This window comes from Cryptotermes secundus, unplaced genomic scaffold (assembly GCF_002891405.2).
Source record: "Cryptotermes secundus unplaced genomic scaffold, Csec_1.0 scaffold1079, whole genome shotgun sequence".
NCBI lineage: Eukaryota > Metazoa > Arthropoda > Insecta > Blattodea > Kalotermitidae > Cryptotermes > Cryptotermes secundus.
This window is the reverse complement of record NW_019720729.1, coordinates 525542-540314: the sequence shown is the minus strand read 5'-3', so window position 1 is coordinate 540314 and position 14773 is coordinate 525542. Positions and strand designations below refer to the sequence as shown.

General features: G+C 38.4%; 1 protein-coding gene across 3 annotated transcripts in view; it reads right to left on the bottom strand.

Annotated features, from left to right (window-relative positions):
* LOC111872948 (xylosyltransferase oxt) overlaps positions 1-14773 on the bottom strand; it is a 70998-nt gene that overhangs the window by 46905 nt on the left and 9320 nt on the right. For all 3 annotated transcript variants that reach the window (XM_023867261.2, XM_023867271.2, XM_023867280.2), the window contains exons 4-7: positions 12899-13041; positions 10695-10855; positions 6110-6309; positions 780-1098 (exon numbers count right to left, since the gene is read on the bottom strand). In XM_023867261.2, coding sequence (XP_023723029.1) covers positions 780-1098; positions 6110-6309; positions 10695-10855; positions 12899-13041 — 823 coding nt within the window. The remainder of the gene's footprint in view (positions 1-779; positions 1099-6109; positions 6310-10694; positions 10856-12898; positions 13042-14773) is intronic.

Here is a 14773-nt window from a genome sequence, read left to right as displayed (position 1 = left end):
TAGAAACCACATCAATTTTAGGAAAGAATTACAGTTTTTATTGCTTTAAAATTGCGGGTATTTAAATCAAATCCGCCCCGCTGCCATTACTGGAATTTAAAGGGCCGTCACTTAAAGGTTAAGAGTTTGTGAGTTCCTGACCAAGAATCCACTATAAAAATGGACCATAAACCTTATTCACCTGATTTGGGCCCCTGCAATTTTTGGTTCTTTATGAAATTAAAAAAAATGCCCTTGTGTGACAAAGATTTGCCAACATTCCTGACACCCAATGCAATGTGACAAAATTACTGTGAGGTATACCAGAAAACAGTTTCCAAGACTATTTCCGAAAGTGGCACCGCTGTCTCATGAACTGCATAGCTTCATAAGAAGAGTATTTCGAAGGCGACAGCAGCTGCTAGTGCACAGGTAAGCAAATTTTACTTTCACAGGGCCATTCCAGGAATTAAACTGTCGCACCTTGTACACAATCAAACATCATCACTGGCAAGATGAATACAGAGAATAGGTTAAGTTAACCAATTGAACCAACACAACAGGATGCTACAATATAGAAATAATAATATCAACTTTACATGAATCAATTTCTTGAATGAAATTAAGGTAATTCTGAAACAAAAGTGTTGCAAAAATTTAATGGGGGGAAAGGGGGGGAAATACGTATAGTGATAAAATAACAGAGAGATACAAAAAATAACTTGCCAAGTCATGTCACTAATTATTAACATAAGAGTAAGAGTAGTAAGTGGAAGAATACTGAAGAACTAGATACTTACTTCAGCAGGCAATAAGGTATATTTAAACACTGTGTTGAGCCCTTCCACTAAAACATCCTTTTGAGCATGAGAATCTTGAACAGCAGTTGCAACATAAGCAACAAATGGCCTTGAGAGGGCCACCCAGTCACTGCCACCATCCATTTGTATACCCCATGGTAAACGGCGATCGCCTGTCCGCCACATATGGGCATCACATTCAATAAAGGTTTTGTCCAAACCCTGTTTCTGGATGAAGCGTTGAACTTCTCGTCCATGTGACTTCACAAAGTTCCGTCCTTTGTTTGCTGTTAGGAAATCCACTAGTTGATTATTGGTCCTGTAAATGGAATACATGAAATTATTCCTGCTCATACTATCTACTTTCCAAAAAATAGCCAGGTATTTAAGAAATACATACATACCAAACCTTTAAAAAACATTCTTCAAACTACTGTCATTCTGGAAGACATATCTACTTTCTAACAGGGCTGTCCAACTTCAAACCACTGGGGACCTGCACTGTGCTTTGGGCCACAGTTTACATTAGGTACCAATATACACACCACATTATAAAGAATAGAATTTACAATATACGAGTATATAGAAGAACTTCCTAGAATTTTATGGAACCCAAAGGTTCATTACCATGTTCACAAAGGCCCTCCACTGGTCCCTATCCCGAGCCAGATCAATCCAATCTATACCATCCCACCCTGCCTCTCTAAGATCAATTTTAACACTGTCCACCCACCTATGTCTTGGTCTTCCTAGTGACCTCTTTCCTTCTGGCTTTCCCACAAACATCCTATAGGCATTTCTCTTCTGCCAAATTCGTGCTGCATGCCCTGCCAATCCCGTTCTCCTTTACTTGATCATTCTAATTATACCTGGAGAAGAGTACAAGTTATGAAGCTCCTCACCGTGCAATTTTCTCCAACCTCCTGTCACTTCATCTCTCTTTGGCACAAATATTCTCCTAAACACCGTTCTCAAACACCCTCAGTCTATGTTCCTCCCTTAATGTCAGAGACCAAGTTTCACACCCATACAGAANTGTGCAATATAATCTACATACCAGACACATATCAACGAGGTAGATGTTGATAATATGACAAAAATAACAATGTGTTTTTTAAATGTTAAATTTTAGACTGGGTTTCAGTGTGGCAGCAACGTTAAGAGTATACACCTGATGATGGCCGATAGAGGCCGAAACATGTAGTGTAGAAAAGAACAAGATCAAAGACATATAATATATATTGTTTGCACTTGGGACGGAGTGTGTATCATTTATCGTATAGAGTGCAACAGGATGCTGAGATATAATATTATAGTTGTGTATATTCTGATTTTTATGCTTTTAGACAGATGATAAGACAAAAGCTTCTGGACTGAATGGTAGCAAGCATTGCCTGAATTCAATTACAATACACTGATACAAAGATCTGCAACAGTCAGCTTTATGGAGCACAAGAATATGAATATGAATTGGACACATAAGGTTCAAAGACCCTATTTATGTTTAACACTTCGCAGACTGGACGCCTAGGCCTAGGCGCTTGGGTTTTAAACGTGGCAGACCGGTCGCCTATTATGCTTTTAGGACACGTTATGTTGCAACACACTATTCCTCGCTTTGGTGGCCACGTGTTTGTAAAAGTACTGCATAGCTGACCATCGGAATGTTTGGTTTCCGAGTCAGCAACCTGACCACTCTCTATTCCACTCTCACTCTAAAGAAAAGTCCCTTTGTTCAAGTTGAAGCTTCTATGTGTGAGGCAAGATATTCTCAGTGTCAACATGGCTCAGAGATTAAAGCAGTTGAAGGCCGCGCGAGCTCTTGGAGAAGAAGAAATCTGTGATTTGATCTCCAATGAGTTATCTGACTTGCCAACTGCTTCATCTTCTGATAGCGAGGGCAGTGTCAGTGGCAGTGATAGGGGCCCCCAAAATATTGTGACCAGAAGAGAAAGTGAAAGTGACAGTGAGAGCTCTGATGAAAGTGCAAGTCACAAGTGCAAGTGCGGGGACAGTCACATGGGGTAAAGTGGACAAAACACCCACTTTGGGAAAGTTTACTGGTGATCCAGGGGTGCGACAAATGCCATCAGACCCTACGCAAGTGTCTGAAGTAGCTGAACTGTTTTTTGGAGATAGTTTCTTTGACATGTTGTGTCAGGAGACCAATAGATACTATCTCCAACACCGTGAGGCGTACGACAGTATCTATAAGGTGTTGAAGTGGGTGGATGTCACTTCAGCAGAAATGAACAATTTTTTGTCAATAATCATTCTAATGGGGTTTACAAAGAGGGATAATTTGAAAGACTATTGGTCCATTGATCCATTTTTAGAAATTCCCATTTTCGGCAAACTCATGAGTCGTAAGAGATTTGAACAGATATGTTGGTGTTTGCATTTCAATAATAATGAACTGCAACCACAATCAACGGGCAGGCTTTTCAAAATTCAGCCCTTATTAGACTTTTTTGTTGAGAAATTTCAGACAGTTTATAAGCCAGAGCAGCAACTGTCTTTGGACGAATCTGTGATTCCTTGGAGAGGAAGGCTTCGTTTTCGAACGTATAATCCTGGGAAACTCACAAAGTATGGCCTACTTGTTCATGTAGTCACGGAAAGCACTTCGGGCTATATTGGAAATTTAGAAATTTATTCCGGTGAAGGCAAGAAATTGCAAGAAACTATTGTTTACATTTTGGATCCCTATCTGGATCAAAATTATCACGTTTATCAAGATAATTTTTATAACAGTGTGGCAACTGCAGAATACCTCTTTCAAGGAAAGTACGTATTTGTGGTACAATTAGGGTGAACAGAGGCCTTCCTCCAGATCTGAAAGAGGAATGTAAATCCCTGAAACGTGGTGACACCACATTCAGGAGGAAGGGCGACATTCTTCTTCAGTCCTGGAGGGATACTCGTGTTGTGAATATGATTTCCACTATTCACAATTCGAGCATGGTCGATGTTCAAAGACAACACGGGCAAGTGAAGAAGAAGCCTCTTTGTATTTCTCAGTACAATATGTTCATGAAGGGAGTTGATAGAGCCGACCAATATTTGGCCTATTATTCCCTTCCTACGAAAACAGTAAAATGGACGAAGAAAGTTGGCTTGTGGCTTATAAATTGTGCCCTTTTCAATTCATTTTTGGTTTTCAAAGAGCTAAACGAAAATTCAACTTTGAAATACAAGGCATTTCTCATGAATGTGGCAAAAGCCGGGGCTACAGACCTCATGGTGGCGGCAGAACCTGCGTCAGACACAGATGTAGTATGGCCGGGACCATCTACTCCCACTCCACAGAGGCCTCATATGGAGCCCCCTGGGCGACTCTCGGGTGATATGCGGAAACATACCCTCGTGAAAATTGTGATGAGCGAACAATCGATGAGGAAGTATCCTTCTAGGCAGTGCTGTGTGTGCGCTGTGCACAAGAAGCAAAGCCAGACTTCCTATGTCTGCAAGATCTGCGTCATGCCTCTTCACAGAGGGGAATGTTTCCAGAAATATCACACTCTGAAGCACTTCTATGAGCTCTGGTAAGTCTTCTCCAAAAATTTTAGTTCATAAAATTAATTAGGAGATTTTATATTAATTTTTAAAGTGAACAGCGCACAAGTTAGGCCCCCCATACACACACAGTTTGGCCTCCAGTTCGGCCTGCACAGTTGAAGACTGAAAGGCAAAACTGACATGTGTGGTATGGCCGGCCGGCCAATCATTTGGACTGTTGGCCTGTGGGAAACCCGTCAGTCGGTCAGTTCTGCCTGCAGGACCATAGCACGTGACGTGTGTGACTCAACATTATAGGCTGGAAGACCGTGATTGTGGCATGAAGCCTGCCGCTTTATCTGCGCGTGTATGGGGAGGAAAGGGATGGGGTAAACTGTCACAGTTTTGCCTGTAAGGTCGATCGGAAGGCCAAACTGTGTGTGTACGGGGGGCCTTAGGGTAGTAGGTTTAAAAACGCCGGTCCCCAGGATGATTTAAATATTTAAATCACCAGTCCGCGAAGTGTTAATATATTTTAATGTTATATACCACAAATCAGTATTGTCTGTAAATTTCTATTTGGCAAGATTATTCACCACCTTATAAAGGGGAAGAACACCAATGACATACATTTTGGGGAACAGAAAGACCTCTCACAGGCTGCACAAATCCAGGTGATGGGCCCTATGCAGCAAGTATGCCATGAGTTGGCCAACCAAGTTTCGCAATGTGACTCAAGCATATTTTACTTTAATATCACTAAATCTGTAACATGACATTACTTTTACTTCTCAGTTACTACTACATAAAAAAGCAACTCATTATTCAAATAAACTCAATGTTTATCCTACTCAGTTATACAAATTTCATCATCATCATCACTGGCACAACAGCCCTTTGTGAGCCCTGGCCTTCCTCAGGATTGCTCACCATTCTTCTCCATTCGATGCTACATTCCTCCAGTTCTTTACACCCAAAATTCTTATGTCCTGCCACACACATTCTTCCCATCTCAATCTTGGTCTTCCCACTTTCCTATTTCCTTCTGGTTTAGTATTAAATATTTTCTTAATCATTCTATTCTCAGTAGGACATATTATGTGTCCAGCCCATTCAAGCCTTTTCACCTTTATAAATCCAATAATGTCTGGTTCATTAAATAGTTTGTATAGCTCATGGTTATACCTCTCCCTCCATATTCCATTTTCTTCCACTGGTCCAAAGATATATCTCAAGATCCTCCTTTCAAATACACTTAACAGTCTTTCATCTGATCTTGACAGCGGTCAGATCTCAGAGGCATAAGATAGCACTGATCTTATAAGTACTTTTTACATCTTAGTTTTGGTTTTCCTGCATATTAGTTGAGATTTTACAGTGTAAAATATTCAGTATTTAAAAATGTCATAATGATCCTACCACAAACTAATGTTATACTGTTTGTGCATCATATTGCTGAGAATCTATTAAAGTCCAAAAATGCCCTTATTTAGATGCTTAAGCTTGAATCTACATGGCACGATATCAAATGTCACCTGAGCACATGCAATGAAGAAAAACTGGATAGTTGGCAGGTATCAAGCTGTGTCACCTCCTCAGTGCTGACATCTAAACTATGAAATTCCAACTTTTACAACAGTAATGTTCCAGCTTATCATATCCAGGAGCTACGTAAGATTGCAAGGGTATGTAATGGTATATCATACCCATTATGTTATTGTTGGAATATGATGGAATGTTCTATCATAACTAGTGAAAGGGTTAAAGACAAATTTGACACACCTTTTGTAAGTTTTAAAACATAAGTAGAGTGTACAACAATATTTACTCACTTCACTGGGAAATCAGACTCGCTAAGATTAATGACAAAGTCCCAGTCCCAACCTAACTCCAGCAGCTCATTCATAGATGCAAGCAACATCTGCAATAGTGAGGCTCCTCCCCAGATGGTGGCGTAGCGATGGCGAGCAAGGCGAATATTTGGAAGGCTGCGTTCAAGAACCAACAACTCACGGTACAAATAATCTTGTCTCTGCCAAGATACCAAAGAAAATTACATGTTACATGTCACAAAATGTGACATTTCTACTCTAAAATTAGCCAAGGATCATAATATAATACTACAATCTACCATGTTAGGAGGTAGAAACACAGTGTGCATGAATTGACAGATTAACAGGTATAGTAGCTGGTAACAAACTTTTCAGAAAAACAATAACCATTTCGTTAATAAATAATAATTATGTCACTTGATACCTGAGGTTGGAAGTGACTAATAATTCTTTCCAATTAGGAGACATATGCAAGAGTCCAATGAACAAGAGCTGGAATCGTGAAGTTATAAATTTAGAACTGAAATCTTGATTTCTCTTGTGACTTTCCTAGAGATGTTATTTCTTATATTCTGAAGGATTTTCTTCTGTTAAGAACTTAAAAAGTAAAGCACACTGCCTGTGACTTCTAGTACAAGGAGTGTTATTTGTGGGAAGAAAACACTATGTGTTTGTGTGCGCAAACTGAACAGACATTGTCTTCATTGTCCATGGCAGTAAGCAAATCTTTGGTAAGTTTAGTCCAATTCCAAATCCAAAACTGTACCTCTAAATTTTGGTACCTGACCATTTTGATGGACTACATCTAGCACTGATTTTTATTTTTTACACAATACATTTTTACTGTGTAAACATTACAGTTCTTAAAATGATTACATTTTAAGTTGTATAGCAGTATCTCAATAAATTCAGTCCCTTAGAATGAAGTGCTTCATTCTATTTAGAATCTATCAACATAATTTGCATAAGTCAGAGAATTACAGAAATAAGACAGTATATATCAAAAGGTAAAAAAATAACTTTTACATGTACCGAGCATGAAACCTTCTGAAGTAAAACCCCTCTCTTAAAAAAATGTAAAAGCCCACCAGAAGACCCAACCCTGAACTTTCCCATGTGTTTGTTTCATGACTTTCACAGCAACATAATCCTACCTGAACGTACAGCTCTCATGTGGTGTGTTATTATTACATTTTCCAACTAACATTTTGTACAACTTCTTACGCACTTTATTCAATCTACATGCTGTGTCCATAACCTCATTTGTTTATATTTATAACTATATCAGGTATAGAACACAAACTACAATGCTCTTCTTTAAGTAATTTCACTGATTTCCTTTTAAATGATCTTTCTTAGATTTATACATTCAGATGAAGCAAATACAAATTTAATGCCTCTGATGAATGTTATTGGCAAGAGGATTTTGCTTTAATTGTTGGGCATAAAGTTCTTTATTTTTATGTCATGCTATGTCCACCTCAAACTCAATAATTTAATGATTCAAACTGTATCAGGTAATGGACACAAACTACAAAAATTCATGTTAAATAATTTAATTATTTCCCTAGTACATCATCTCTAGATTCATACATTCTCACACACAAAACCATGAATTGGACTAAACAGAAATTAAAGACACCACTTGAGTTGCTGGGCATCAAGTTTTTCATATTTATGTTAGTTTATTTTTCATATCTTCTCTGTCTGCTTAAATTCATGGAGGACAAATAACTGAAGCTGCATGAACAACTGCTCTAGAAGTTATTATAATTTCTACTGCAGTACCATCATTACGACTTGTATACTTCATGGGCAAAACCTACAAATACTGTTACGGTCTGGTGTCTGTGACCATATTTGAGAAGTCTGATATGTGTTGCAGGTGATAAGGACAGGTAGGAAATTAATGAAACTCCAGCCCCTTGCTTTCTGTTACTAATGCAACCATGGCCACAGCTGTGAGCCCAGAATAGTATTCGTATTCCGTACTGAGGGGGTGGGTTTCCCCATGCACTTAGACCGGTTAGTGGTCCATTGTGTGTCCCCCTTTAATTTCTACTGTCTCCATACCCTACCGGTACTGGTGCTTACTATCAGCCCCTTTCTGCCAGCAAGGTTCCAACCTCCTCTGGTAGTGGTATCTAATAGTTAGTCCCTTTCTGTCAGAGAGGTCCCCCCTCCTCTGGCAGTGGTACCTAATACTTTCCCCATCTACCTGAGGAATTGGAAACTACTTGGGCGGGAAATGTTGCCTAATTTTGCTCAGAGGTCTCCTAGAGAAACGAGGTTCTTTTACGTGCCGTAAATCTACGACACGGGACCCACGGCTTAAAGTCCCTCGCAGAGGACTTGTTCCCTGAATTTTTCCACCCTTAAAAATTCGACAACCTCCGCCGGGTATTTGAACCCGCGTACTACGAGTCATGAGGTGGGAATGTTACCTCTAGACTACGGAGGCCGCTTGCCCAGAATAGTAACTCCAACTTTTGTTCTTACCTCTGGCAGCATGTCCAAGTTCTTTATTTTGCAGGAGCCAAAACATAAAATTGGTTTCACATTTTATATTTCTGCTGACCTGTATTGACTTTATCATATTATTCATCATTACATTGTTTTACTTCTATTACAATAAAATAAGGAATACCTGTACATGCTACATAAATGTAAGATAAAATTATGGCAAGAAAGCAAACCAGAATGCTTACTAGTATAAAGCATAATTGTGCAGAATGTATCCTTATCAAACATTATCTGCCCTCATATACAGCAAAATCCTGATTTCATATTTTTGAAGGGACCAACTAAAATAAACATAAATTGAGGAAATGTAAAATCAGGGAAATAAAAATGATGCAATATAAATATGTCCACTGCTTTATTTCATCTTTGGCAAGCCACTTAAAATACACATGTCTGAATATAATTACAATGTAAATGCAAACACACATAAACATACCATATAATTTCTTTAAGCAGTCACAGAAAGTCTTGTATTTCTTTTTTTCTTGAGCTGTCACTACGATGGGGTACCCAAAAGAAACCGAACTAATTTTTATGTGGGCAGAGCGTTTGTAGTACCGCGTTTTGCCACTATGAGCGCGTAGAGCTAACATTCCTGAGTCGATAAGCCGACTACCATTGCTTCAGAAGGTAAGGACTAGTTTCAGCAGAGTTTATAGTGACAACTGTTTTGTGTGATCGTCGTTTTTGCAATGGTTGATTTTCGTGAACAGCGTGCGGCGGTGAAATTCTGCTTTTTGCTTGGGAAAAGTGGAACAGAAACTCTTGAAATGTTAAAAACGGCGTACAAGGACGATGCTATGGGGAAAACTCAAGTGTTTGAGTGGTTTTCCCATTTCAAAAATGGTGAAATGTCAATTGATGACAAACCTCGTTCTGGTCGTCCTTCCACGGCCCGAACACATGAAAATGTTGAAAAAATTCGTGAAATCATCAAGGAAGATCGACGACGGACCATTGAAGAAATTGTGGAGCTGTCGGGAGTGACTTGGAGCTCAGTGGCCAGATTTGTGGCAGTCGGGTGACTGGTTTTTCCATCATGACAATGCCCCTGCTCACACAGCCCTGTCTGTATGACAATTCTTGACCAAAAATGGTATGACCCCTGTTCCTCACCCTCCATACTCACCCGACCTTGCCCCGTGCGACTTTTTTTTTGTTTCCTCGAATGAAAAGAGACATGAAAGGAAAGCGTTTTGCTGATGTTGCTGAGGTGAAGGAAAAAACGACGGAGGCGCTGTCAAGCATCTCAAAAGATGAATTTAGACAATGTTTTGAAAAATGGAATAAAAGACTAGACAAGTGTATTAGTGTAAGTGGAGAGTACTTTGAAGGGGATTGAAGGTTTGTGCTTAAAATTTGAATAAATAAGTTTAAAAAAAAAATAAGTTCGGTTTCTTTTGGGTACCCCCTCGTATGTACATCTTTCTCCTCCGAGGTTCAAAAACTTTCATATGCAAAAATGTGCCTAGTTTACTGGAACAATCCTTAAACACGAGTCCAATGGCATGGTGTTTCTTCAAGTGTTCTGAATAGAATGCTGTAAACTTAAAAATGGGTAAATTTCCATTGTCAGGACTTAAAAATGGAGTGAAATTAGGGTGAAATCTAAATTTGTGGAGATATAAAACTGTTTTGACAGGGTGTGTTACACCTTGCATAGTCAACCTCGCAGAAGTAAAGCCCTGTGTAAATATGCATGAATTTCCCAGCAGCATATGAATACCAGATATGTGCTGGCAACAGAATCTAGTAAATTCCCAATTACGACATAATGATCTATATCACAAACTGAAAATAACACACTATAATTCCCTCAGTAAATGGAGCATAGTAATGTTTTGTAAAAGCCCACAATAAGGGTTTCACACTGATATAAAGCAAAAACACCCTAACCTCACCTTGGAAATCTAAAGAACCAACAATAAGAGCCATCAGCTGTTAAAATAGTGAATTTGAACTTAGAAATAAAGAAGGACAAAACTTAATGGAAAGAGTAAATAAATGGTTGGACTACATGCAAGCCAGAAGGATACAAATCTGATGTGTGCCAAATACTCACAGCATCAACATGAATGTAGAAGAAATGGTCCCTGTGAAATAAGACTTTGATGAGCCGTCGCACTTGACGTAATGCTCGTCCGTTCAGAGTCAAAAGGAAGGCAATTCTCACTGGAGGTTCTTCAGACTCTGCAACTTCTCTTGGCACTTGAGGCGTAAATTCTATAATAAAAGAAACATAGCTATTAATACAATAACCCTTGAATATTATCCACAAAGTAGATATGATGCTTGCATATAGGTTTCATGAAATTAGATGATAACCATATGAAAAAATATAATATAAATCCTACTATANCTCCTCTCATAACACTCAGTGGCCTAGACCCCGCGTCACTGGCATGGTGTGGAATGTAACCAGAACAGGGGAGACCAAAACTGCATAATTCTGGCATGCTGCTATCAATTTTTATGGAATTTTTAATTTTTGCCGATAGCTTCGCGATGGAAAACCACAGACAGGGGATTTAATTTTCATTTTTAAAACGTGATCTTTTACATATATGTAGAAAATTCTCTTGTATTTCAGATTCTTTTTAGTTCATATTTCTATGTTGCATAGAACGGAAAATATGTATTTTTTTCTCAAGGTTTGCAAAGATCCTCAATAAAGGCGATTTAAATCCCGGCCATACAGGGGCTACCGGCAATTTAAAAGCCCGTCCGATAAAGGTTAAGAGTGATATGTTCGTATGTTGTTTATAGCTCTGTGCGAAGCTGTCACGGTTCACTGCTGGAAAGTGTCTTCACCCACAGAATCTTTACAAAATATTTGAACTTCAGTAAGTTTGGGACAGGTCCAGAATTCATGCTGGGTGATTGTATAGTGTTGCAACAATCAACAGAGATATATAAAAAATTCTGTCACACAATGTACACTGTCTCATTAGGTTATAAAAGAAAGGTGATGTATTTCAACAAATTTAAGCCATCCTGAGGTCCTTAAATATTGAACATATGCATAAACTTTTCTATTATGACGGAACCTATATCTAGCAAGTATGTCATTTGCCTAACAGATCCACTTCTGTGTCAGGTATTTATTATGCAATAACAATTACCCACAAATATAAAATTAACTGAATAAAAATTAGTAAAACTGGCACAAAATAATGATATATAAAAGTCACTTAATGAGGAGACCAGAGGACATAATTCTTACTCAATTTGTTCAAAGCCATTTCTTGCTTGGTTCTCTAGGATTTGCCATTATGAGTTTTTGTATATGTGCAGACTGTGTACACAATATAGATGTTGGCTGGAAACTGTAAACACCACAGATCACTAAAAACTTGAAACTGTCATTAGCATTAAGAAAACTTTTATGTATTATTGGCTTAGTTTTTCTATTTATACTCATGTAGGTATTGATCAAGTACTGTTTGGAAGGAAAACTGGTATATGCTGCAAGGGATGTGGTAGGAACGCAATTACTGGGGGAAGGGGGTGGGGTTTGTAGTGAGGACAGAGGGAGGAGGTAATCAATGTGATTATATTGTTGCATGAGCTGACCATGGTGGCATTGGCGGTAACATGCTGACATGCATGCACCTCTCTTTCCTACACCTTAGCCAATATACCAATGTTTACAGAGACTGTGGTTTGCTGCTAGGTTTTGTTCAGACACGGAGTTCTCTCCTTTATATTATTAGTTTTGTATTAGCATTAGAACTGGTTATGTCTCAATTTGTATTACCTTTTTTGATGGCAATATTAATGCCAGGTTCTTAAATAATTCTGTCGGTTAGTGAGTCGGTGACTTAATGATACAGTATCAGACTACATAGTGCTGGATGAGACAGCGATTCATGAACGATGACATGAAAAGGTTATGGCAAGAAGTGGGCACCACATAATTGCGGTACTATCCTGGAATTTACCTGGAGGGACTGGGAAAAACAGTGAAAATCTAAGTCTAGAATATTACTGCCGGACCTACCTATTTGGTTGTTTTGTTTTGGTTCCGATTTCATTATCAGTGAATATAAACATGGCTCATACTCACGCATGTTCTGTGCATGGCCATTAACACCAACATATGTTGAGGTTAAAGTGCAGATATATAGAATATCCAGGGCAATTGAAAAATCTGCACTGATGAAACTAAACCACAAATTAGTATCACTACCAAAAAGGAACTGNGTATTTTTTTACACACCTTTGTAGTTTTGTAACCTCTCCCTGTCACAGTAAATTACTACTTACTTGCAATTCCTGTTTCATAGACATTGATAGTGAAGTAACCACCACATGCTTCTCTGGGGTCAGCTGGGCACTTCATGTTACAAGATGAGTCAGGGCGGCGTGATGCGGACGGAGGTTCCTCATTCCCACAGAAACATTCAGTTCTAAAATATATGAGATGATTACTATTCATTACAATCTCTTATAAAAGAAAGATGAATTACACCCACATATCAAACTCACAATCCTGAATATCTGGTCATAGGAAAGTTACTGCATTTTTAAAAGGACAGTAATTTTCCAAACAAGAAATATAAATTCTTTGGCCAAAGCTCCAATCATTGAATATGGTAAAATTAGACTGACAAAGTGAGTATTGGCAGGCAGCAAGATCACACGATGGAATTTATCCTTGGTGGGAAAAGAAACAGATTATTACTAAATTATCATACTGCAAAGCTGGCCTGTTTAAATAACCTCTGTATTGTAATCTAGAATCTTCTTGGACAATCAGTCATGTCAAAGTTGACAAAGGTAATCTCTTGAGAAGATTATTACAGGTTTGAAAATACTTCCAGAATCTTAAATAATGTAATTTTTTAAGTGATAGAGGTAACATTTTTGTTCACTACAGAATACTGTTCTATTTACAATATATAAACAATGTGTATATAACAATTTTACAACTGCAGAAACACAAATGTTTAAAAAACTGAATTTCATTCAGATATTCCTTCACAGAATGACTCAATACTGATGCGCTTGCATGCAAGCAAACTTGATACAAAGTTTACACACTAACATCCTTATCAGGCTTCTTTGGAAGCTTGGTGGATGCTGCAGATGTGGATTTAGTTGCATATCACCATGTAAGGCCATCTGTGCCTGTTTAATTTCCATATATAGATCCACAACCAAATAAATGCTAAAATTAATACATGGCATGTGCATGGTTGGACGGTAAAATCATAAATAAAACCGACAGGCTACTCTCACATCAGTAGTACATTATGAGGGTGCACAGGGGCCTGTAATTAAGACCTTATAAAACTGTGCTAATACAGTACCACAGATATATGTATTTCTGTAGCACAGAAGGACCAAACATAAAAATTACATAAAACAGCATGCATTAAACAGATCTGTCAAGACCTACATTGTACATGAATACAAGAATGTTACAGTGACCATTGCCAAGGATGTCATGCAACGTGATATGGAAATGAAATGCATGATGTTCTTAATTATAAGACAAGAATTCAGTAATAATATGGGAAACAGTAAGAAGAGCATCACTTTGTGGACTAGTGTGTGCTGTATCATTATGAAAAAATGTCCACGTGTTAAGTGAATGTGACTGATTGAAAGGTGTGTGAACACAAATTTCTCTCTCATGGACATACTTAACATAGATAATGCTGGCAAGAAGGGACATAAAAAGTCAGAAAGACAGTAAGATGGGGGAATTATCTATTAACCTTCATCTCGATTAATGTGTAGGCCTTCCAAATGGAAAATCAATGTAAGCAGACTGCACAAGGTGCTATCAAAAATGTTCCTGGACTAGGTCAAAAAAATGCTAGCTTAACTTACTGAATTTTGGCTGGCATCTCCTTCAAAATAGTTTCCTTGGGAACGTATACAGCGATTCCACCATTTTTCCATGCTTCAAAAGCACTGTGGAAGCCATTTTCCTCAATGCTGTCAAGTACTGCTTGCGATTCCCTTTCCATGTCAGACACTGTTTCAAAATGTCATCCCTTCAGTTCCATTTTCAATTTGGGAAACAAAGCAAAATCACAGGGGGCTAAGTCCGGTGAGTAAGGAGGATGGGAAATGATAACCATGTTGTTGTTAGTCACAGACTCTGCAGATTCCAGGGATGTCTTGGCTGGC